Below are 26,961 nucleotides of genomic sequence, written 5' to 3' on the forward strand. Positions count from 1 at the left end.
CTTTATTATCAAAAACATTCAGAAAAGGGGTTCATAGCAGTCATTATACTACCAAAGAGTTCCATGACCCAAAAAAAAATGATGACACCTTCTCTAGACATTTTAACTTCATAAAGTGAAAAAAAAAAATAGACTACTAGAGTTGAGAGGAACTATAGAGTTCATTTACTCAAACTCTCTCATTTTACAGATGAAGTGGGAGGTTAGAAGGGATCTGAACTAAAAATTGTAGGAGTTTGGAATGGGAAAAAGTAATAATGGGAGAGACAGAAAGAAAGAGATATGCAGAGAGATAGATTTTATACACACACACACAGAAAATACTATATACATGTGTATATGTCATGGCAAACAATTTATACCACAAGACAATATTATATATACATATACAATGTATATATGTACATATATGCCATGTATGTCAAATATCTTACACTCCAAGATAATATTATGTGTGTAGTATTGTCTTGTGTATATACCTATAAGAGTACTGGAAAATATCAGGAAGAAAAGTTTAATAATCAGTTTTATAAAGGAGAAGCATCTTGGAGAAAGGATAGGTAATTAACAAATGGAGAAGAAATGGAAGGGAAAGTGCATAAATACTTTGTGTTTATCAACAGTAAAAGAAATGCTTTCATTATTAACCCACCAACAAATTAGAAATTAGAAAAAAAAAATTCCCCTCTGTTCTGAACATCCCTCAGAGAAGCTGCCCAGAAATAACAAGAAGGAGAATCTGATTTCTGATTCCAAGCCTGTCACTAACTAACCTCGAGCAAATGTCTCCACTTTTTTTTTATCATCTGAAAAATGAGGGGATTAGACTCTACTGGTCTCAGAGTCTAATGATCTCTAAGATTCCTTTCAACTCTAAAAACATATAGTTTTAGGAGAATAAAAAATCAAGTCAATGCAGATTTAGAGCTAGAATGCACCTTACTGGTCAATTAGTGTAATTCTTTCACTTCGTCTAAGTGACTTGCCCAAGTCTTTCCTACATTAAGTGTGTGTTCGTCCTTCGTTGCCAAAGAGGACCATGCCATCAGAGAAATAATGACATGACTTGCACTTGACTTTGTTTTGAGTGAGGGAGGGCTGTGCAAGGTCACCAGCCTCACTTCTCCTCCAGAGCCATCTGAATCCAGTGACCAGATATTCATCAGGATGACTGAAGATGACCCAGGATGAGGCAATTGGGGTTAAGTGACTTTCCCAAGGTCACACACTAGTGAGTGTCAAGTGTCTGAGGTGAGATTTGAACTCAGGTCCTCCTGACTCCTGCACTGGTGCTCTATCCACTGCACCACCTAGCTGCCAAAATATGGTAGGCACTCAAGTAACTTGCCCAGGGTCACATAACTAGTAAGTGTGCTAGGCCAGATTTGAACTTATGTTCTCCTGACTCCAGGGCGAATGCTATATCCACTTCCTCATCTAGCTGCTCACCCTACATTAAGTAGAAAATAGCAGAGGGAGGACGCAGACTCCAACACTCAGAATTCAAATCTAGCCTCAGAGACAGAAAGAATTTCAGAGCCCTTTGGGGGCAGATGGGTGCCAGAGTGCATAGAACAATCACCCATGAGTCAGAATGATGGAGTGCAAAACTGCTTCAGATACTTACTAAATCTGGGCCCCTGCAGTAAGTTATTTAATCACTGTCTGTCTCAGTTTTCTCATCTGTAATATAGGGATAATAACAGCACTTACCTGCAGGGTTGTTGTGAAGAGCAAATAAGAGAAGTTTAAATTTCTTAGCACAGTACCTTGCACATTGTAGGTCTTTAATAAATACCTGTTCCCTCCCCTCCCAGTTAGTATCACTCCCTCATTTTACTGAAAAGGAACAAAACTGAGGAGTTAGAAAGAATGATGGATGTGAAATTCATCCATCCATCATCCATGGGTTCAAATAATGTCTTTGCCATTTAAAGGTATTAAGGGTATCAAACCTTGCAGAAGTCATTTAACCACTCTAAACCTCAGTTTCTTTATCGTTAACAAGTTTTAAATTAGGTGACCTTGAACATCACTTCTAAACCTATGCTCTTATAATCCTGAAATTGACCCAAGGATTAAACATCAGAAGTAGGTGTTGATGCCAAGTCCCCTATCTCCACAGCCAGTATTCTTTCCAGTGTCCCACACTATAAACCACCATACAACATCCCCATTTATCTAAAAAATAAAGGACATTTAACCATGTGGATGTTTATTATTACCCGTTATGACAAGAACAAATTTGGTAAAAATAGAAACATTTTAAAATAATTTACAGGGAAAGAAAAGACCTTTCAAGTTTTGTTTCTACTTAGATATCTACAGGGGGAAAATCAAGTATATGTTTTATAAAAGCTAAAGTCAAATATGTTCATGATAAACAAATGCCAGTGAAGTGAAAACTTCACAGAAAGAATGACCACCCAACCTGGATTGCTGCGTTCCCATGTAAAATATGCAGGGCAATATTTGTGTGGCATCTAGTAAGTAGGTGGTCTGCTAATGGGAAACTTTCCAGCTGACATAGTGTTCGCAAGTACATTTGGGAGAGTTAGGCAAATGAAATCCCATCCAGAAAAGTACAATTATGTCCACATGCTTCATTCTATATTATTCAATTCAGCATGCAATTATTCAACACCTCTTACATGCAAGTCAAAAAGTTATCTTTTTATGAAATAAAATATTTCATTGTTTGTATCCAGGATGACAGAGTGGACAGATATATAAATGTTCTAGCAGAATATAGATGCCATCTATCTTCTATACTATTCACTAAGCAATTATTAAGCAACTATTATATGCAAGTGAAAAAAAATCCTTCCTTTTATGAAATAAAATATTTCCATGTGTGTGGCCAGAAAGATATTGGGGCCCTAGGTGGCATAGTGGATAGTGTTAGGTCAGAAGTCAGGAAGACTTATCTTTATGAATTCAAATCTGGCCTCAGACACTTATTGGCTGTGTGACCCTGGACAAGTCTGCTTAACACTGCCTTAGTTCTTCATCTGTAAAATAAGCTTGAGAAGAAAATAGTAAACCACTTCAGTATCTTTGCCACTAAAACCCCAAATGGGGCCATGACGAGTTGAACATGGCTGAAATGACTGAGCAAAAGCCAAAAAGATAGGTCAGGACAGAAAGATAAATATTCTGTCTGAAAATAGATGTGTGTACATATGGATGGCTAAACAGCTCCTTTTCCCTCTCCTTTTCTTTTTAAATGGAAGCACTAAACATAGCTTCAAACATGGGTGTGCATGTCTTATGTCAACAGAAAAGCATACCAGGACAATGTTGTCATTCATAAATATAACACCAAAATTAAGGTCTATTATACTCTGGGTTTCTACAAACCATTAAGCAAAGTAGTAAGTCATCAAAGCTGTTTCAAATGCCTTTGAATTTTAAATTTGATAACTTACTTGCATATGTCATCTTCTGGGTCTTCCAGCCCAAATCTTTCATCAAAAGTTAGTTGTATCCACATGTTTTCTTCTGCTGTTACTAATCTCCATACCAAAACTGTATTTCTTGGGTAGGTATGAGGGAACTTGGGGCTGTGAATACTTCCATTTGTGGTCACTGTAATAATCCTCTCATGCTGGGGATCTTGTACTCCTAAAATAAATATACACACACAACGACACATTCAGTAGACTGATCCAAAATTCTAGGGGATAGTATATGATTTGATTTTTGCTGTTTGACTTGGGTTCACATAGCTTTGTCACTCATTACCTGGGAAAGTCACTTTTCCCTTCTCTGGGACTCCAATTCCTCAGCTATAAAATCAATTTCCAAATCTCAATCGATGATCATGGAATCAGCAATCCCTTAACCAAAATTTAATTCTTCAGAGAATGTAGTAGGTCATGACTCATTGTCATACAACATCACCAGAAGAGTATTGTCAAAAATAGAAGACTCATTAGTTTAATAGCTCTCTAACCATCTGAAGACATCATTAATTTTCATATATCACAAATAGATTCTTCAACTGGTATAATAAAATACAATTTTGACTCAAAGTCAGACACTGTAAGTTAACTTTTGGATCCAGACATGATTTCATCAGTACTGGGTTTCCAGTGTTTTAGGTCACTCCCCTTGTTGGTAATTCATAGTCTTAGAGAGATAGGAGTCACTAAGAATTTAAATGACTCACCCACAACCACACAGCTACTATGACAGAGAGGGGACTTGAGCCCAGGTTTTCCTATTTCGAAGCCTTTTTCTCTATCCCTACAGTACCCTTCTTCTGGAAATTTCATTGAAATATACTTACTCAAGAAATATTCATTGATTCTAATAAACTTTTATTTCCATTAATTTTAGATACAGTTTAAAAAACCCAAACTGACTAGAAATATACATATATATGCATATATATTTAAATACAGAAAATAATAAAGACTAACTTATTGAGCTCATATAGATGAGATAGCTGTTTATATTTACTTTGAGAGGTAGATGAACTTATTTTCCTATTCCACTATTATTCATAAAACAAGAGCTATTTTTCAGACTTTTAAGGACTCACATTAGAATCATTGAATTGAAAATCATAATTTCAAAGATTAATCAAATACATAATAATTACATAAGATACATAAGGGAATGGATATCAGAAGTCATTTAATCTACCACCACCCCCTCATTTTGCAAATGGGAAAACTGAAACCAGTTAAGTAATTTGCCCCAAATCACACAGTCTGAAACCATCAAATACAGGAGTTGAATTCAGGTCTTCAAAATAAAGAGCTAGCATTAGTTTCTAGGTAGGCTACAAAGATTTTACTTTGCAAGTCTGCTACAAATATTTTATACCCACTAAATTTGTGCCCATGTAGAGTACACATTCATAAACACAAAGATACACACATACACCATTCCTTCCCTACCCCCATTTTTGTACATAGATACTTGGATTGTATAATTGGATCCTGAAATACAAATACCACATATGTTTGGGAATATCATCAATAACTTTATTCACATTTGTAATGGTAATTTAAATGGGAAGATCTTTCCCGTTCATTAATTGACCCATGTGACCTACTTAAATCACATGGAAGCCGAAGTCATATGTGGTAGGAGGAGTTTTCTGAAAGGGTAGAACAGGAAGGGTAGAGCAGAACTGGGAGGAAGTTGGTGAGAGTGGTTGGGGTGGAGGAGGAGAGAGGACACAGACAAGCACGGTTAGGCTCCTGAGTGTTTGCTTGTGGGAAAGCCTGGCAGAGGTGCCGAGGGCTTGGGAATGACTGTCCCCTGCCCTGCTATTGTGTATTGACTTCTGGGTTACTATGACTGATTTGGCTTTTAGTATTGGGATTTAATGACTTTCTGGTGTCTGAATAAATGTTTTTCTTCTGCCTTATATGTGGAGTCTGTCATACTTTGTGAATCAGAATTGCACTGGTGTATTCATAGTTGCCCTCAGTAATACGAATATTACGTGAGCAATACAACATTAAAAATAAAATCTTTAATCTGAAATGTAGGGATCTAGCATTTAAGCCTATCAAAAAGCTAGACTTCTTATGCTACTTGTTCCCAAGTCATATAAGACCACATGTACATTGTGATGCCTAGGAATGTAGATTTGTGTGATTCTAATTTCTTCCTCTACTGTTTTCTCCTATCTCTCTCATACAACTGTCTCACCTTTCATCTGATCAGATTAATTCCTTCTGTTTCCCCATTTCCTTTGCTGAAGTAGAGTGTCCCTTCTTCTTGCATTCAGGTAAGGGTTTTCTTTATTCGTCCTAATTAAAACCAGTTTCTGATTCCAAGTTTCTTTTTTTCCTGACCAATATTTCAGTAAAATAATAAGGTTTTGAGTTGAAAGTCACTATTAGTAGATATTTCTCACTACTGCTGATGTTAGCCATCTCCCAAGTTTTACCTGGAATACACTAGGGTGGGAAGCAAGGTTACACTAAGACACTTCTTAAACTTTAGGCAACTTAACTTTGCATGGATAATGTATCTCACTCATTTTTCTAGAGCATCTTTGTACACTGCTAGCGTGGGGTGAATCATTTCATTAAACCAAAGGGAAGAAAAAAGAAAGCAACAGATAGCATATTAACTTTGGTTTAATAAATATTGATTACTTACAATAAAGCCTGTGAAATATTGGACTTTTCTGTGGGGGAAGGAAGTACATTTCTCCAATTATCTTATATGCAATTAATTGAATGGACTATTAAGTTTACAATATACATTAAAGTTACAGGACTGTTAGTATAAAATTTCCTAAGTAGAGCAAAGTCAAAAATTTAAAGGAAATAATCGAACTTTACTCTCTTTATAGCCTAAAGCACTCAATAGCAGTAACTTAGATAAGTTCTGAATCACATTAATTCCTTCTGGACATTGATTTTTGAGGTATTATCAATAATAATCAATTGATTATTCAAGTATTACTTAAAGAATTCAAATAAATTATTGAAAGAATATCATATGAAAAATTAGGAGAACTAAATTCTTCTAAGCTTACTAACATGTGGTCACAACTTATTGTGCTTCAGTTTTCTTAACTATGAAGTGAAAGATTTGGCTAAGTGATATCTAATCATCTGTACTCTAAAAAACTCTAGATTCCATGGTATTGCTACATTAGTCTAAATACTACCTGAAAGAGTAAATGCACCTATTAATTTATTACCAAGGAAGAACTCAAACATAAAGAAAATAAAATTAGAGCAACTCCCAGTCTTATTCCCCCATCCCCAAAGAGAAAATATGCTAAGATAAAGGGCATTATAAGCACTTGAACTTAAACAGTAAATCTGTTTCACCTCAAAAAGCCTTCTTTCAGAGCAAGATGTATCCCACCCCTATCCCCCTATCGTTCACAAAATCACATTACTGGAGAAATTTCACACTAGGGAAAATATTACTGTTGAACACCTATTCCAATAGTCTAACTAGTTCAGAAAGGAAGACTGCATGACAAAGGGTTAAGCAAACAATAGAAACTAATGGATCCATTTTTAGGACAACTGTCCTGCCTTGCCCCAGGCAGATTTTATGTGATTTCAATATCTAAGCTTTTTCTTTCATGTTATAATCAATACATAAATGTCTATGGTTGTCTATTTACAAACACAGCAAGTTTTGCTCTTTCACCTACAGTTTAGTAAATTGCAGTGTTATTAAAGACTCTCAATTCTATTTTTGTATCTTGAGTTAAAAGTTGATGGCTGGAATGCATATACTTAAATTATGTTTACTATATCCCTTCTCTTTCTAATTCTGCATCCATTAGACTGTAATTAAACATAATTTAAAGGCTGAAAATCCAAGTCTTATTTTTGGTGAAGGAATTGTAAATGTTCTCTAAAGCTGAATTGCAGCTCACAAAAGATTCATGCAAAATGGTCTGTGGGTTTTGCCAGGACACACATATGATTTACAGATGACTGTCAAAGTCTTACGTGGAACCCAAACAACTAGGGACATAATAAAAAAACGGAGGTGGGGAGGCATAATGGTCCAAAGGTCAATAGTATATGGGACCAGACTGGGACCTTATACTTTCATTTTTATTATCTTACTCATCAGCTTTTAAAAGTTATAACTGAACTGCTAGAGAAAGGGATATATATGTGAATTATTTAATTGAACTCTTCTTTTGCTGGTTCTTCAAGAGATTATTCCAAAACATCACCAATGTATTAAAATAGGTCATGTTTTTGCTAGTTGGTTCATTATGTAATCTAATCCAACACAGGTTTCTTCAGTCTATGCCACAATGGTTAAAATACACATACACACACACACTCTTTTAGCATGACAAATTAATATACATACTCTAAAATGTTTTCTTCCTTCAATGTACCATTTCCTCTTTTATATTGTCTAGTTTCTAGAAAATGAGAAGAAAATAAGGAACTAGGTAATAGAGGTATTACTGAACAGTGAAATGAGCAAAAAACAGGTAACCAGAAAGAAGGAAGAAAAGTCATTAGAAGTTCAATATGAGTTACTAGTGACAGTAAGCAAGAGTTCCCATGATCACTTCTGGTTGCCTAAGGAAAAGGAGTTTAGTGTCCCACCCTCTCTGCCCTGTCAAAGTACACTTAGAGTCTTGTCTTCAGTTCTGAGTACTATTCTCTTAGGAAGATTATTGACAAATGCGTGTCTAATGAAAAGTAACCAGGATGTCTAAAGGCCTAGAGTCCATTCAATATGAGGATCACTTAAAGGGAATGAGAACAGGTGGTATGGAGAGAGGATGGTCAGCTAAAACCCCACCTTCTATGAGAAGCCTTTCCCAGTCCTCCTCAATGCACACAGAGTCTAACAGAAGGGACAACATGAACAACCATATACAAAAAAGATGCTCTCCTCTCTTCTCCTCCTGTCCCCTTCCCCCTCTCTCCTTCCATTCCCTCCTTCTTATTTATACATGCTGTCTCTCTCATAAGACTGTGAAATGTTTGAGGGCAGGGATTATTTTTTGCCTGGCACATAGAAGATGCTTAATAAGTACTTTGCTGAACGACTTTTGGGGAATATGATACTTGTCACCTTCATGGCTGTCATATAGGAAGAGAATTATACTTGTTCTTGGTCCCAGAAGGAAGAATTAGGAACAAAAAAAAAGATAGAAATTGCCATTTTTTTCCAGATTTTTGTATAGAGAAAAACATAACAACACAACTTTCTAACAAAGTGATCCAAAAGTGGAACCAGCATGCATCTCCGTAAATGGTAGAGGTCTTCAGACACAACTTGAACTGCATTCTATTTTAGTGACTGTTTGTGTTGAACTAGATAATGGCTGATGTTCCTTCCAGATAACAAATTCTGTTAATTCCCAATATTGACTAAATCAGTGGGTTTCCCTTTCCTGAAAGTTAGATAACCATTTATTAGGCATGTTGCTGAAAAGATTCCTTTTCATATATGACCTGAATTGGATGATTGATAAGGTCCTTACAACTCTGACCTTTTGTGATTCTATAACTCACAATTTATAAATAATTAAGAGGTAATTATGTTCACTATTAATATAAATTACACTTCTTTTTATATTATACAACCTCTAAAATACTAGTTATGAAATACTATTGAACTAGGAAACAATTCACCATAATATGCATGGAGAGTTACTTTTTTTTCACTTTAAAACTTATTTCTGCATTTTTGTGGTAGAGAAGACCTTGAAACAAAGTGGGAGTTAATTAGTTGGGGAAACAAAATGGAAAACTGTTGCAAGGATCAAAAAATATCATGCATATAAAAATGCTTCACAATTGTAAACTTCTATAAAAAAAAGTATTTGTTGATAATATATTTTACTAAGGAGGTAAATAGGGGATAAAAAGGCAGCTACATGGTATAGTGGATAAATCACTGGACTTGGGGTTGAGAAAACCAATCTCAACCCACTCTTACAGTTGTGTGACCCTTGGCAAGTTATTTAAACTGTACTAAAATGGAGATAATGCAAAATGGGGATAGAAGCACTTAGTCCATAGGGTTTGGGGATCAAATGAGAAAATATATTTTAAGAAGCATTACAAAGCTGAAAAACCACAATTCCAGAGGTTGAGAATATATACCTTCAGGATGCCTGCAGGAACAATTATAGCTACTTAACTAGGCTTAACAATTTTCTGCCAAGCAGATCATTCTTCCAATAACAATTCTTCCAGGTATCTAGTGCAGCCTGAAATTCTATTTAATGTATAATACATGTATCTTTGACATAACTTATTAAAAGTAGCAGAAACTGGTGACTGGCTAATGATTCACACTTTAGACTTACACTTCTCCCTCATCTCACTAAAGCCTGGGATCATAGATTTAGAACTGGAAAAGATCTTAGGGCTTATCTAGTCCTTTTTTATGAATAAGAAAACTGAAGTGGAAATTTACTTCACTAGAATCTTTAAGAACATTTCCCAAAATTACAGGGGTAATAAATGGGAAACTGAGAATTGAACTCAAATCTGACTGCAAACTCTGACCAATGAACCTTGTTGTCTAATTCTCCTAACTTAGATTTACTATCTTACTTAATGGTCACAGAAATTTACAAATGATTTTGGTTGAAAGCATCAAGCTTTATTTAAAACTTCTTTTTGGAAATAGCACAATTACCTTAAACACCAAATATGAACAACAAAAACCTTTCCAGTTTTAAATCCATGATTTTAATATTATTTTATTCACTTTACCACACTTAAAATGTAAGGCTGAAAAAAACCAAGAAAACAAACAAAAACATTTGACTAGGAAAAGGAACACTTGGCTCTTGGCTTCCAGTCTTGTTCCTGCCTTTAACTCAGTGAATGACCTAAGGAAATCTATTTGATGAACTCTTTATGTCTAAGTTCTCCTCTTTGTAAAATGATAATATTTCTGACCAATCTACAGTCTTGGTCTTCACACTAAGTGAAGTAGAAGGCAGAATATTATCACTGCCTCCCCAACAACCCCCATATCATCATAGTAAACAATACAAAATACTTCATATGAAAAAAAGGAAGCTAAATTGTTAACAGATTTACCTAAAAAGATTATTTCTAGTTTTCTTTTGTTTTACAGAGTGATTTTATTCTCTGTTGGCAAAAGTTCATTTAAAATGATAATAAAGCAAGATGTTTTTATTCCTCCTCTGACAGTGGGTAAGATTGTTTATGGGCATGTCTAGGCATGTCTGGGCAAGGTCTCAGTAAAATCTGAGACTAGCAATGAGGAATTACCAATAAAACGCTTTTGGTGCTGAAAATACCACCAGAACATAGCAAAGCTATAAAAACACTGCCAAGATTTGGCTCATTATGCCTTCAGGAAACCATACAACAATGTGATATAATTTCATCCTTTGGTTATTTGGCAAAAACCATTTTTCAACTATGACTTTCTATTGCTGGGAATGCATTATGCCTGAGAAGTGAACAACATAATTTTTATTTTAAGGTGACACAAACAACTTAACTCTCAATATAAAAATCATAGAAGATGTCTCCAAACTTAAGGATTCCAAGTTTAAAACAGTGATTCCAAGTAAGGAAGGTGCAGCTGCAAACAGACACAATAGTGCCCATATACTGCTACTGCTATTTTAAATTACTTACAGGTGTGTCTTGTATTAGAAATAATTGAAATGCCCAAATAAAAACAAAGGAAAAGAAAAGTGAGAATGCTTATTTATATTACAAAAGAATTCTTCTATTTGAAAATTTCACCTTTGATTTCCTTCAATTTTGTAATTCTCTTCACACATTTAAGAAATGATTGAATTCACAAAGTAATGAATATATTCATTTTTCAAAACACAATTGTAGAAGAAACATTAATTTGTGGCAAATTGTCAATTTTATGTAAAAACAGGCTATTAAACTATCAAAAATTTTAAGTAAATTATTAAACTAATAATTGATGAAAAGAGAATTTAGTTTCAAATAGCATTTCACCTGTTTTTATGGATGCCCCTTTTAAAATTACATTTATTTTGCCAATTTTTACAAGAGAATCATTTGACTTAATTTGCAATAATTCATCACATTCTTATAACTCTGAAGTTTCCCACGAATGTCAAACATTGTTGACAGTGTGTTCCTCCTTTTTATGGCTGAACCAAATTGAAAGTCCAAATAAAATGCTAATATATCTATTAAGAGGCTTAAATGTCTAGTGAATAAAAAAGTCTGAAGAAATTTACTCAAGATAAATCTAAATTCTACACTTTCTGTAGAGAAATTCAAGGTTCTCCATCCCTTTCATGACTAATTAAAATGCTTTAGAGATAAAAATTTGAGGTCTAATACTTAAGTGGGTGTGTACATATCTATATGTGTATACATATAAAGGTGTACATATAGAGACACACAATTCTACAATGCTCAATACACTCAGCAAATAGTATTATAGAAAAATTAAAATAAAATGGCCTTGTTTGCTTAGCCACCATTTTTAGACACGTACACATAACTTCAAAATACATATAAAATAAATTGCAGAGAACGAGGCAAAAATGTGTCATGGATTAAGGGCTGGCCTCATGAGTCAGGAAGGCATGGTATTGAATTTAACTCTGACCCATAATGTCTCAGAACACAAAGGTCAATCTCTAAATTATAGATGGTTCTCCTGAGCATTAGAAGAAGGAAGTTTCCACACTCAGAGTTCCTAACACCATTGAAATTACAGAGCCAAACCTCAAAGCTAAAATAGTCTGCAATAAGTACATGTGAATGACATATTAAAGGACCAAAGACAGAGAAAAATGAAAATTACAGAAATCAAGGAATAACTTATACTTCTCTTTAAAAGCACTATGGAGTCATGGATAGTCCACTGGCTTTTTAGCAAGGAAAACCTGGGTTCAAGTACTGCCTGTGACATATCTGGCTGTGTGATGCTGGGCAGATTACTTAATCTATCAATGCCTTAAGCAACTCTCCAAAGATTATAGGTAGAACACCAAGTGCCAGTATACACTAATAGGAGGCAATTTGCTTATCTACCAGTTCCATGGACCAGTGAAATCTCATCTATAGTACTCATTATCATGTCCTTACAAAGGCCTATATTGTTTAAACGATGCTCTTCAGTCCCAGCCTTAAACTTCTCCTCTCCACCTTTCTGTTAAGGATCATGGATGCTCACAACTTATCTGGAATAAGCAGCTCTCTCTGACGGTAACTTGTGAAGCGAGTGCAAATCTTCACCTGGTAAAAGTAATTTCCTCATCTCATGTCGCTTATACCAGTGAAATCACAGTTCAGTACCAAAAACATTGGGACTATCACTCATTAACTTCCACAGTATGCTTAGTTTTTCACATAACTTGGATTTCCATAGCAATATTTGCACATACTTGTAATTAAGATGCTCTTTCTTAAGATTATTCTTCCTCATGAAACTGTGACAGGAGAATAGTAATTCACAAATTTCTGGTATAATAATAATAATATAATGGCTAACATTTACATGGTACCTACTATGTGCAACATAGTACCTACTATGCAGACAATAGCCATTATATGATCTTCGGAACCCACTCTATATCTAAGGATATATAAAATACATATGTGAAGTTTCTTAGAAAAGTATTAATAAACATTTAAGATTTTTTTAAAACAAGGTTATGATAGGAAACTGGTTGATATTCTCAAAATAAAGGCAATTTTATAGTCCAGCAGACCTATTTATGTAGTCATAAAGTATATGAAGTTGTTGTTAGGTTTGGTTTGGTTTTGCCTTGGTACATATTACTTTACCTGCATGACTGATAAGGAAACTGAGAAAGAAAACACAAGAACAGTACAAGTCTGCTTCTTTTTAGAAGTAGAATGCATTGTCTCCCACATTAGGAATTCTCAGCAGCAATCAGTTTGAAGTTGATAGACAAAGTTTAAAACAAGACATGGGGAGAGATACAGCCTTTTGAGGCAAGAGAGTTTCAAGTTGAAGATTTGGTTTGCAATGTGGATTAAGCTTGAAATAACCTGGGAATTCAAGGAGGGTTCCATTTGTAGGAATGACGTTTTTCCTCCATAGTAAATTTTTTTTATTCATATTTGGAAAAATAGCTTCTTCATTTGCAGTTTGTAGAAACTAGTTCCTACAGCCACAGAAGCTCTGAATAGCCCTCTTGCTTATACCAGTATAATCTAACAGATCAGCAAATGGAGGAGACAGAAACATGACCCTTCTTGAACTGGTGGACGAGGCCATTCACATAGTTCTTATCCTTAGAATTTGTCAGAGAAATCTAAGTATGTTGTTCAGACAGCTATTCTCATATCCTTCCAGGAATGAGTCTAGTCTTTCCCTAAGATACAGAGAAGAATGGAATGTTATCCTTGTATAGACATAGACTATGTTGAAGAAAGTTACAATTGTTCACGATTTTGTTTTGGTATTTTTATATAAACAACTAAAATGGTATTATCTGACAAGTACATAATCAGTCACTTTCCACTTACTGTAATTCCCTAAAAATAGCCTGGGAACTGAAACGAGGTTGATAAACTATAGAATCTTACACCTAGGCTTGCAGAGGCAGTTTTAGAGAGATAGATTAATGCAAATTCTTTAGCATTTTTTTAAAATATTGGAGAAGGCAAAGCTCCATTATGTAGTAGATCATCAGTTGTGCTTCTGTCCTTCATATTAAAGTTAATCAGTATCACTAAGACCTCACACAAAGATACATGTATAGCTTAAATATACTATGCTTGCTTACTATTTAGCATATACATTTGTCAAGAAATCACTCATCCTAGGTTGACTCAAAATATGAATTATTTTGAAAAATGAAATAAGTATATCATCAAAAGAAAATCTGGGGCCCAAAGACTAGAAAACAACACTAAAATGTAAAGAGGAATATGCAACTCTTCTTTGAACTAACAAGATTTTGAATATCTGTAAAGTACTTATCAAAAGTATTTGTAAGAAAAAGACAAATTTCTCTGAAAAAATGTCTGAATTTTAGAGATCTTAATGAATATGTTATAAATTATTGACATAATCAATGATTGTTGCATTGAGTTAATACTTGATTGGGAAAAAAATGAAAGTATAAGTGGATAAAGATAAAAAGATTGAATTACATTAGGAATTCATTCAAGTTCACCCTTCTCAACTTCTTCAAAGGCCTTGTCAAACTGACATACCCTTTGTTAAAATTCACTTACTAACTTTAATAGAAAATGAATGCTGTATTCCTATGTGAAGTGGGGTGTCTTCATACCATCAGTTATGCCAAGGTGCATTTTTTAAATCAGATTTTAAATTTCAAAATAATTTTAAAGACTTTGCTTACCTTTTAAATGTTCTTTCTTCTATTTTCTATGCCAGTCCAGATGCTTGGGTATAGTTCCTCCCTGCCAGTAGATGGAGATAGTACAATTGAGACTTTTGGTGACCTCAAATCCTAGTTTAGGTGGTTCAGAATCCTCATTTCAGACTTTGGAAGTATCCAATTGGAATTATTTAAAAGACATGAGAAACTGCATAAAAATTGATTAACTGAATCAAATTTACTTTATCATATTTTTTGTCTAATCACTTAGCAAGGGGGGGTCTTGGCTGGCATAGAAAAAAATCAAGAAAGAGCATTAGCTTGTAGGATATGTTCCCTTGACTCTTCAGTCTTCCCAGATTCTTTCTCCTCCCAACTCCCCAACCATCTTGTACTAAAATAGTACTTAAACAACAGGTAAGATGGTGGCTAAACTTTTTTTTTCTACTTTAGCAGACAGTTGCATGTCATTTTTTTTTCTGTACTTCTGTGATGTTGTCAGTTGTGTTCCACATTCAAGCAGAAAAAAAAAAACAAAACTAGTTTCTTCTTCCAACTAGTAAGTCAAAGGGCTCTGGAGACTTCTAGAACTCAATTTTCATGGATTTCTCTGGCTTTTCAAACCCACAATATTTCATTATTCTTTGAAAACCTATATTCTCAACAGGCATATAAAGTAGAAGTTCAGAAAGTCCATGCCTGTCCATTTTACCAAAGGGAAATGGATCTTCTGAAGATAGTATAACCCCAGCTATTCTGGTGCTAACGAACAGTGTCCCAAGTCAAGAGTGCCATCATTTTCTTCACTGAAGAATTATTCACTTCTGCCCAATTTATTTTACACTGACATTAGATAGTCTGATTAGTACAGATAGATGTCTCAACCGTTTTTGAAGAAGGAAAAATTCATAAAATAAAACACTCTAAAAAAAATCCTCTTTCTGATATTTTTCCAAAACTTAAAGGGCACTTAGGTAATACTTGATTGTGTTGATAATGACAGCTGATGATGTTGATAATGATATGAACAATCAGACTTGATTCAAAGTTTGATGAATTTATGTAATTATAGTTGCAAATTTTTTTACTCAAGTAATATGACTAATTTTTTTTACTTTAGAAAAAGTTATCTATCCAAATTTTAAATCAATATGTATTTTACTTGTAAATACCAGTTTCCTGTCCTTGTCAGCATATAAATTTACAATTTTAAATTTTCTCACATTTATGGCCCCAAATTCTTTGATGTGAACATGGTCAGGTGATGTAAAAAAATTAAATTTTACACAATGAACCAAGCAAGAAGAAAAACATTTTTGTTCAAGAAATTATACCATGATTGAAATGGTAAAGTAAAATTAAACTTTTATTTGAACATTTGATATTTTATTTGCATATATGGTATCCATCCTATTACCAGATCTTCCAAAATAGAAGTCACAGATACTTTTGGCTTAGGCAATTTGTCATCTAGCATCTAATCATGGACCCTGAAATTCAGGAGGACCTGAGATGAAATCCAGCCTCAGACACTGACTAGCTGTGTGATGTTGGGCAAGTCACTTAATCTCAATTGCCCCCTACAAAATCATCTAATCTCATATTTTCCTCTTTTTTTAAAGTCCGTAAATACTTTAATATTTAACTATACTATTCCTTAAGAACAGTATGGTTGTTTTTGTTGCTTTTGCTTCTCTTTGAACGTTACTTGGGATGTTGACCTACATATGTGGGCTCTTAATACATCATTTAATTTACTGATTTAATTTAACTCAAGGATAAATGTGGGCCCTCCTTCCATTAAGGAATATTTCACCTTTAATAAGTATTCTTTAGGAGTTGCTTCAGTCAAAAATCTGATAACATTAAGGACAATCTATTAATGATTCTTGAACAACAGATATACTGTCTCTAAATGGACCCATAATTGAAGGCCATTCTAGAGAATTCTCACAGATCCTACCAAAATATCACAAAGACAATTTTTTTGGCAATTGTATCTTGTAAGCTATCAGTTAAATGTGCAATTGGTATCTTAAAGTCAAACAATCTTCAGTCTTCTTAAACTACCAGTAAGGCTTCCTTTGGTGTTTATTCTTTAAAAGCACAACATCAAGGTATTCTTAGGCACATCAAACCCCCTTGTTAGTAAGGATTCTAGAAACTCTAAGACCAGTTAGGAAACTTCTTTGGATGCCTAGATTCCTTTGAATTTATGAGAATCTTGTCTACTCCCACTGCTATGCTGTTGAAATGAACAGATGACAAGCAGGGTCAAAGTCAACTTCGTTTCTAATTGCTGATATTACTTGGATAAACCTCATAAAAAGTTGCAAAGTCTATATAAATTTGTGGAAAATTGGAGATTGAGATATGATTTTTTAAAATTGATTTGAGATGAATTCCCTTTCAAAATCAGCTAAAGTGCTTATGTAAAGATACCAGGTTTATGAGGTGATATTTTCAGTGAGGGACCTTGATCTGGTAGACCCAAAGGGTGATACTTGGACTGATTCCTAGAAAACATCTATTATTTGAAGACCACTGCTTCGAGTATACTTAATTAGGGATTTTTTTTGTGACATGGAAATAGGCTTCAGCCTCCTGAAGTATCCTAAAATTTATTTCTGTGTCATATGGGCACCACTAACTCTTAAACCTGGGACAGAAATGACTACAATATATTGCTTGAGAACTGTATAATAAAGCTTCAGGCAACCTTCAACTTGCATCTGAGCAACATCAAGTTCTGGGAGGGGAATCCTCCTACTCACTTCTTTTGTGATCAAAAGCTAGTTATTAAAAAACAAACAAATTTAAGAACAAAACAAAACAAAACTCCCTCCCAGAGTCTGCTTTACATATACTGATTTTGGTCAGTCTAGTTCCTTGTTGACAAGTAAGTGTACTAGAGACCTTTCACAATAAGATGGTTGAAAGTAGAATTATTTTGGTAAAACATCTGGCAGTTTTGTGGCTGGACTAAATACTGGGTAAAAGTGAAAATGTTTTCCCAGGATGGAAAAAAAGACACACACACAGAACTAGGATGGGTGCACCCCAAACACATGTAAGCTTGTGATTAGGAGAATCTATTCTCTTTAACACATTCCCCAATGCTTTTCTACTCTAATGCTTCAATTGGCAAATAACCATTTGTCTCTTTAAACAATAGATGCCTTGATGCTTTAATAATCTGGGCAGCTTTTAATGAAAAAAAGCAAAAGGTAGTCTGTGGAGCTTACAGAAGAACTGTATCCTTCAAGCATAAAGCTGTAGGGGTATCAACTATAACAAGCTGTGTCACAAAGGGAGAGAACATAGTAAGGTGGAGAACAGGACATAATTCTACTGGCATATTTTAAGACACACACTTATCAATACTGCTGTTTTGTTTTGTCCTGAGTACAGAGCTCTTATTTTATTTGTGTAGGGAACCTCTAATCCAACAGTTCCCTTCACTGATGTAGCCTGGAAACTCTACAATTTATAGTCTTAGTTGCAGGGTCACTGAGGAGCTACCAACTGGTCCAAGGTCACATAGCTGGCAGCATTTGAGGCAGGGCCTGAACTCAGTTGTTATCTAACACCCAAGCTAATCCTCCATGCATTGTATGTCATGCTGTCTCTCACCCACTGGTCTAATTGGTCAAAACAGCATTTATGAAACTCTTTTCTCTGGCAATGATTTCTATTTTTAAAAGATACTTCATATATTTTCTTTCTACTCTAGGCCATTAAGGAAAAAATTTAAAGAAAGAAAAGGTCCTTAACTACTTAAACAATTTTCTCTTATGAAGAAGATAATATTGAGCAAAAACACTAATAAGCAAAGCTGCAAACCACTGTTTCAACCCTGGTGCCCTTTTGATACATACATGGAATCTGTAGAACAAGGAACTATATTAATTTATAGCCACAATTTTTTTTGGGGGGGGGAGAATTTATGACATATGAGTAACCCATGGGATGGGCATCCTTTCTATGAGAAATGCAGGGCTGATTGTTACAGATTCAGCAAGCTTTTTGTATGTGGCAGCACTGACCCTTTTCATACATATTTGCCAGCTTAAATACAGAAAGCAATGTGTAAGCCATGTTCTTAAAGGAAGAACAAATGACTTCTGTAGGGAAAATATCACCCATAAAACAGGCATAATTACCAGAAAGGTCTCATTCTCATCCACGCTAAAAAGATACATTTAAAAGTTCCCTACTCTCAAGAAGGATGAAGGGAAATGACTCAATTGCATTCTATCTTTAAACAAGAAGAATTTGTTATACCTCTTAAATGTTATGTATAAAGTAAAATATGATGAATTATACATTGGGAAATAATGATTTTCTATAAGAAACTTTTCTATACACAATGCTAAAATGTTAATTCTTCATTTACTATTTTAGAACATTGATATCTTATGTGACTTGAGACTTAAAAGAACTGAGGGAGAAACAACATAACTTGGTCCTACATTTGGCTTTTTTACTTTGTTGATGAAGTTTAATTTTCAGAAAACACATGAAGCAATACTGCAAACCTGTGTTTTGTTCAGTATCATAGAAAATAAGTCATTCTATTCATTTAATCAATTAACATCCATGGAGCATGTATGCCTAGGACTGTGCTAGGTGTTAGGGATACAAAGTTCACAAAAAGTGTATCCATTCCCTCCTGAACACATCCTCAATCAATCAATAAACATTTATTAAGCACCTACTATGTACTTGGTAGCATACTAAACATTGGGGATAGAAAATGAGGTAAAAAGATAGTTCCTTCCCTCAGCAATGTTTTAATCAAAAAGTTTAGAATCAACTGAAAAGCAGTAAACAAGAATCAAGTCATTGGGACAGATAGTGAATTATGTTTAAACTTCTTTTTTTTAAAGCTCCCATCACTGTTATGCAGTTACATATTTGCAAGGTTTTCTATACCAGAGAAACTTAAAAAGCTTTGACTTCGGAAACACTTCAACATCCGTAGAAAAAGATAAGCAAAACCTTGATTCAATAGAATTCTTGGGGAATGAAAGTTTCTAGTTTAGAGTATTAAAAAAATATATCATTTTCTTTCAAACTTTTTCTAATAATATTTTTTCTATAGATGTCAATACTGATGCATCATTACATGTCTACATATCTCTACGAAGTGAAACAGAAATATGTTTTTTTTTCAATAGTAGCATTTCTTGCATTCAGAAGATAAGTAAATCTAGTATATATTGATAGTTAAACACGTTGCTAGTTAAATATGACAGAGAAATAAATTGAAGGCAATTATCAAAGCATAAATGCCAACAAATGTGGGAGATCCTGTGCACTGGGTACTTTTTGGTCTCCCTCTTTTCCTCAGATCCAGTCAGCTCATCCATTCTTATGCTAAGTACAGGGCTGAAACAATTATAGCCTCCTAGACAGAAAGGAAGCACAGGAATGCAAGGTAATCTATGTAAAGACTAAAATGCTAGCCTGAAATTTAACAAGAAGTGTGACAAGGCAATACTTCAGATCCTGATGCACCTAAAGGAAAATGAGAACAATTTAGGATACCATGAATTTAAGTAGACATACAAAAGTCTTATGTGGCTAACAATTAGAAAATGATCAGAAAGCTATGCATTTTGGGGACCATAATTTAGCTCACCAAAAGTTGCACTAATGGAGAAAAACATTCATTCATAAAAAAATTTCTTTTTTTTTTTTTTGAGCACTTACTCTTAAGTTTAACTATCAAAACCAGTGACACCAATTGATCCTCCTGTAGCCAAGATGAATCGGTTTGAGAAATTTAAGGAAGACTATATTCTATATAATGTAAAGAAATGTATGGAATTGAAAGTGAAATTTCCAAGTCACTCTCTCCTCATCCTCTAGAGTGGATTAATAATCCTAATATAACAATTATAACTTCATAAATATTGTTACAAATCCTGTTGTCTTAGTAGAGTGTTTGAGGTTACCACCTTTTTCTCAGTTACCCAGGTTCATTACACTGGAATCATCTTTGACTTTTCTCTCTCTTTGTCACTTTCCAGGGCTTGTTGATTCTACCACCACGTGTTTTGCTTTCATGTTCTTCTCACCCCTTACACAAACAGTAATTTAATTGAGATTTTCATCTCATCTCTTCTGGACTACTGAAAAAGATTCCATATTGTTTTCCTTGATTTCAATCCCTTGTCTTCCCAATCCATCCACCATACATCTGCTAAAATAATCTTCTCTAATGCATCCATATGATCATGTCACTTCCCTGCTCAAAAACGTGCATTTGTTTCTCATTACTTACAGAAAAAGACATCTTAGCATGGCATTGAAGATCTTCCAGAATCTGGTTTTCACCTACCTTTCCAGATTTTTTTCATACTTCTATTTACAAATTCTAAATTCTAACCAAACTAGACTATCAGTTGTTCCCCAAATTTAATCCTTCCTATCTCACCTCCAAGGCATTCATACAAACCATAAAATTTTCAGAGCCAGGATTGTGATTCCTCTTCATTTCCAGGTCCCAAAATGTTTATCTCCCTCCAAAGTCTCCTCTAATTTCTCTTAATTGTTATTGCACCCTCCTCTTCAATGTAAATTTCTTGAGGGCAGGGACCATTTTGTACTTGTCTTTTTATCCAAAATACTAGGACCAGCCTGGCACATAGTAGTCACTTTGTTCAGCTGACTAACTTTACATGTTATTGTGATCAAATATTCATCTGGTAGGCAGCCTTCTGTTGGGTGGTATGTAGCCAAAGGAACACAAACACTTTTTTTAATGTTGACCAAATGGATCTGTAGAAGGGCATGCTTTCATAACCTCTGAATTTTAGATACTCAGATAAAGTGGAGGTGGGTTTTACCATGATCTATCTGTATCTTATTTTTTCAAACTAGATCATGTGATTTCATTACTTTAGTAAATACCTAATAAAGAAACTGCTTGTCTCAATGCAGTCAGTAACTTCTCTGCAATTCAATATTTTGCAGAGTTGTCTGGAGCACTGAGATGTTGATTTACTCAAAGTTTCAGTAAACTAGTTCTAGAAGTAACACTTGAACATAGACCTTCCAAACTCTGAGTTCAGCTCTCTCTCTAGTAGGGTAGGTTGTCCCTTAATAGTGCATTAGTTATCTATTTTTTGGGGGGGATAGAAATGAGAAGGCTTGGGTCACTAAAAATCATCGTAAGACAATTTAATGTTTTTGTTTATTCATGAAGTTATCAAGTTTCAAAGCATTTTAAATTTAAAGTCTTTCTCTTTTTAAATAATATTCACAGATGATATTTTTTTAAAAAAATATTCACTTTGTTTATCTGAACATTAAGATTTTACTCTTTAGCCAAAGAAAATTTCATTTCTCCAGCCATGCCAAGAACAAGGTGTGACTGTGTGGCCTTCAAATATTCATGTTATATGGTGTGCTATGAATTTAGCTTATAATGAAACTTACTCTCTTTAGATGGAAAAAGAAATACTATTGCTCATTGTACAGCAACATTAAGAAATCAAGTAAGAGTATGAATAATAACTGACAGTTACATAATGCATTAAAGTGTAGAGAGAATTTTAACCCAGTGTCTTACTTGAGCTTCATAACAACCCAGTGCAGCTGGGACTATAAATATTAATTTCTCTATTTAACTGATAAGGTAATTGAGGCTCAGAAAGGTTTAGACAACTTACTACATGTCTATAAGTATAATTCTATAAAGTGTACAAGGTGGGATTGAACTCAGTCTGACTTTTATTACATTTCATCTGCTTTGCCACAGTATGGCTCCTCCTGAAACATTCCAGTAAAGGTGTCTATGGTGTCAAATCAGGAATGATCCCATGAATGAATTAATTTGATTTCTCTCATTCATACAAGTTTGGAAGCATGATTACTAACATTTGAAAGGAAGATTGAAAATATTCAACCAGAATAAAAAGTAAAATTTAGAGTTGTTTTGGAGTTTGCAAAGCAAGTGATGATAGGTAGTAAGAACTGAGGGAGAACAATTGAATACCCAAAGCAAAATTTCTAAACATCAACAGACACCATGAAATTAGCACTTTAACTCAAAAATAGAAAATCTTAGCTTGATACATCCAAGAAACGAACCCATAAACTCAAGCAAAGTATGGAAGAGCTGCTTATTTCTCTAGTTGTTGAGAAAAAGAGAGGAAAGAAAAAAATCCACCATGAGTTGGTTTTAGAAAAGCTTGCCTACCATATCTGAAAATATCCCCATCAATGCTCCAATTTCTTAGTGATTCTACTACTGCTATCATCAACAAAATTCCATGTTCATATGAATCATTTGCTAAGTTATCTTCTATGAACTTGATCCTTTTCATCATTAAAGTTGCCATTTAAGATATATTAACCTATGTATATATTTTCTGAATACTTCTTTATTAGAGGCAAATTAGAAAGAATCCACATCTACTCATTTCCCTAAGGCTATTCCCCATGTTATTTTTTTTTTGTTTTGTTTTCAGCATGCACACTTTCAAGGTTTCATATTCTTCTCTAGTAACACAATATGGAAAAAAATCTTTATAATTATGAATGTAATTTGTTCTACATATGAATTAAGTTTGGCAACATATCCATAATAAGCCTTGTTGTCTAATCTCTTTTTAACTTTTAGAATGTGTTATTGCCTGTAAAAGCTGGTGTTGGCCTATCTTGGTCTTCCCCCTGAAGACCAACTTGACTCAGTTCAGAGTTCCATTAATAGTTTGGATACCAGGTGAGGAATCTCTCAGGATATAGAAACTGATGAAAAACTGTCCACTAAGGGTGATAACCCTTACCAATGGAAACACAGATCTTTGAAATGCAACAAATCATAATCTTCACCTGAAATCAGTCACTAAGGTTGATTCATGCATTTTTTAGGTGAATTGCATACCATTTAGTTAGAAGTTACCTAGGGTTCACTATTCCTCTGTTTCCTCTCCTCTCAGTACAAAGGTTTCATTTGATTTTTGTTTCCTCCTGCAGAGTAGTTTATTTCAAAAAGCATCAAAAACTAGGAGAAACCTAAGAACACGTAAACATTTGAAAGGAAGAAAATAAAACAAACCTCCAAGATCACAATATAATAGTTTATGACTGGAAAGAAAGTAAATGAAAGTAATAATGCTTCTTATTTTAGGAAATTATGTTTCCTTCTAGAAAAAAAAAGTTTTTTTTACATAATAGCATCTCATATTGCATTCTTTACATTTTGGAAAAATGTTGACATTTTATCTTTGTGTTCTCATATATAAGCAGGACACTGAAAATACTGGTTATAAACTGCATCAAAAATACCTCTTATAGTAGAATTATACTAATGAAACCTTATGTTAGTTACTAGATTATACACATTATAATTTTTGAATAAAGAAAAAGTATGAACATGTACTTTACTATCACACAATCTACCAGAATAACAAACAATAATGAACATGCTATTACAAGTTTATGAGGATTCATTTTCCAATCTATAGTATTATGCAAAAAAAATTGATGAGTTGATTGTAAAACAAACAAAAAATAATTCTGTGTAGAATCACAGTAATAACTGACAGTTATGCTTGATGATTCACAAACACTTTTAAGTAAGGGTTAGCATTTGATCCATATTGTGAATCATGGATATTAAAGTCTCTTTTTATGTTTTGGACACTAGTTGTGTCTCTATTATATTCTCATTAACATATCCAATAGACAAAGAGAAAAATCTATTTTGAAGTAAAAACAGCCTTATTGTTAAATCGAAATGACTTCAGAATTCTAGAGATTTTTCAAGAAAACACCAGGCTACATCAATACGATCAGAAATAGCTTAGATAATTTCTGTTTATTCTGCCCTGATTTAGATATTTAAATCTGTGATTTACAAATTTCAATCTACAAAATGAAAAGCTTTTCCTCTGAATGAGCACATTCATGAAAGTTTGCTATTTCTGAAGGGGAAGAAAGAAGTTCCGAAGTATAATTTGATGGCATCCCCAAGACATATGAGCTGGAACACCACTGATACAATGATAAATATGCAAAAAATATACCTTTATAGTTTCCTGAATTAAATTGCAGCAGTCCTTTCAATTTACAAACCAAATTTCACAAAACATCACAAGTTTTACAAATATCACTATATTATTCACTGTATATGAAACAAGAATTAAGAAGTCTGTTTTATTGACTGAAAAAATAAAATCAGTCAATTTGTCTATGATCACCTAGATCACAGTGGATTCAAATAGATTCACTAGAATCAAGTGGGACTAAAGCTCGATAGGCAGTGGTATTCTTGATTTTACCTGTATGACTCAAGCACTATTTTTTCCTAAATCATTTATCATTTTCCTATATCATTTATTCCTTCCTTAAATTCAGGACATAGGATAAAGAAAAGAAAAAATGGATTGAAAATGTCCTTATTGCTCCACTTTCCTGTGACTTCCATTTCTGATTCTCCATCCATTTTCCTATGAACTTGTCTTCCTTTTATCTAAAATTATGAATATTTCTTTATTATCTTGTGTTATTTGCTTTAATGATATTCACCTAAATGGTCACCAGAGAAGAGGAAAAAAATGCAGTCACACGCACATGTGCACATACATATAAAAGTTTTACCTCACATATAAAATCATAAGGTTGCAAGTACCTTAGAGTAACAAACTTTAGAGGTAGAACTCATCTTAGATCTTAGGAATTATCTGAGATTTAATTCCTTCCTTCTCTTCTCTCCTCCTCTTCCCAATACCTCGTTTTACAAATGAGAAAACAAAAGCTCAGAGAGAAATGATTTAAACAACATCACCCAGGTTAAATTCCAGGCATTTAACTTTAAATCCAGTATATTCTCATTCTCTACTCTGCCACAACTCTAGCCACCATCATAAATCAGTACACAACGATGAACACGCATTTTATTTTTACCTTCTCCTCTTAAAAGAAGGATTGCCCTTAGGCAATCTTTTGTAAGGTATTCTTTTATAATAATAAGATGTTAAACTGTCTTAATTTTGCTGTGTGACTCGCTCTTGGAATCCAGTTTTTTTTTAAGTGCTTGATACTACAAAGTCTACCTTCCATATGACTCAACAAATTATACATTTTTAGAGAAAACAAACAGTGTAAGCTCTTCAAACAGCACCATGAGCCATGTTTAATGGACTGGTAAGATTAAGAAGTGAAAAACTGGTAAGATTAAGAACTTATTTCTCTTGGTATATGATCAAATTATCTCATGGGTAACCCACCACATATTAAAACAATGTATTATGTATACAGCTCATTGTATTCCTGTTTTAATAAGTATCTTGCTGAGTTGTTTTTTTTTTTTTTAAGTTGTAGCATCACTTTAAAGGATACGCACAAAGGAAAAATGAAAGGCAATGAGAAGATTCATAAGATTATAGCTTGAGACTTTCAAGATACCAGACAATGCCGAATACACATTTTTGAGAAAACACTGGGCAGACATAGTAATAATTTCACATGCTTTGTTCAACTGTGAGCACTATCTGGTATATGTGAGAAGGAAAACTACATGATCCTTTGCCTTCTATTAGCAGTCCTGTTTTATAGTGGCAGCTGCTACTTCCATAACAAGAGGACAGAATTTAATAAGCTTGGGGAGAGGAATGTTGGAAGACCTAGTACAAATATTGGTAATAAAAAGGAAATGAATTACGGGAGTAGAAAAATTTTCTAAAATTTTAGATTTCAAAAATTTAACCAGTGACTCAACTCAAGAAGGTTTTGCTCCAAAAATCACAGGAGGGACTGCAGGTCAGGAAAGCAGGCAAAAAAATCAATTGGGCTTATCAAAAAAGAAAAGGCCTTACTTAGCAGGCTTTTTTTTCCTATTTATTTATGAATTTGACAAAATCAAGGTAGGCAAAGGTATAATTAGTTACAAAAGACAGAAAAAAAGTGTATAATGATATCTATAGTACTTATATTTTGGTTTTGTTGTGAAGTTCAAAAGAGATAATGTATGCCAGCTCATAGTACTCTTAAAACGCTAAATAAATCTCAATTTTTGTTATTTCTACCACCTTTGGACACAAATTACTTTTGATGATAATTATTTCTAATACTTTAGGGATGTATTTCTCACTTAATCACTGTATCTGGATTAAGATAAAATATTGCCATACAAATGAAAAACCACTGAAAGGTGAATTTTAATACTT

The 26,961-nt window shown here is 33.9% G+C and overlaps 1 protein-coding gene across 2 annotated transcripts in view; it reads right to left on the reverse strand.

The window, feature by feature from the left end:
* The window catches only part of PDGFC (platelet derived growth factor C), a 244,046-nt gene that overhangs the window by 108,682 nt on the left and 108,403 nt on the right, over positions 1 to 26,961 (reverse strand). For both annotated transcript variants that reach the window (XM_072621350.1, XM_072621351.1), the window contains exon 2: positions 3,429 to 3,624. In XM_072621350.1, the coding sequence (XP_072477451.1) occupies positions 3,429 to 3,624 (196 nt within the window). The remainder of the gene's footprint in view (positions 1 to 3,428; positions 3,625 to 26,961) is intronic.

Source organism: Notamacropus eugenii, chromosome 6 (genome assembly GCF_028372415.1).
Source record: "Notamacropus eugenii isolate mMacEug1 chromosome 6, mMacEug1.pri_v2, whole genome shotgun sequence".
Classification (NCBI taxonomy): domain Eukaryota; kingdom Metazoa; phylum Chordata; class Mammalia; order Diprotodontia; family Macropodidae; genus Notamacropus; species Notamacropus eugenii.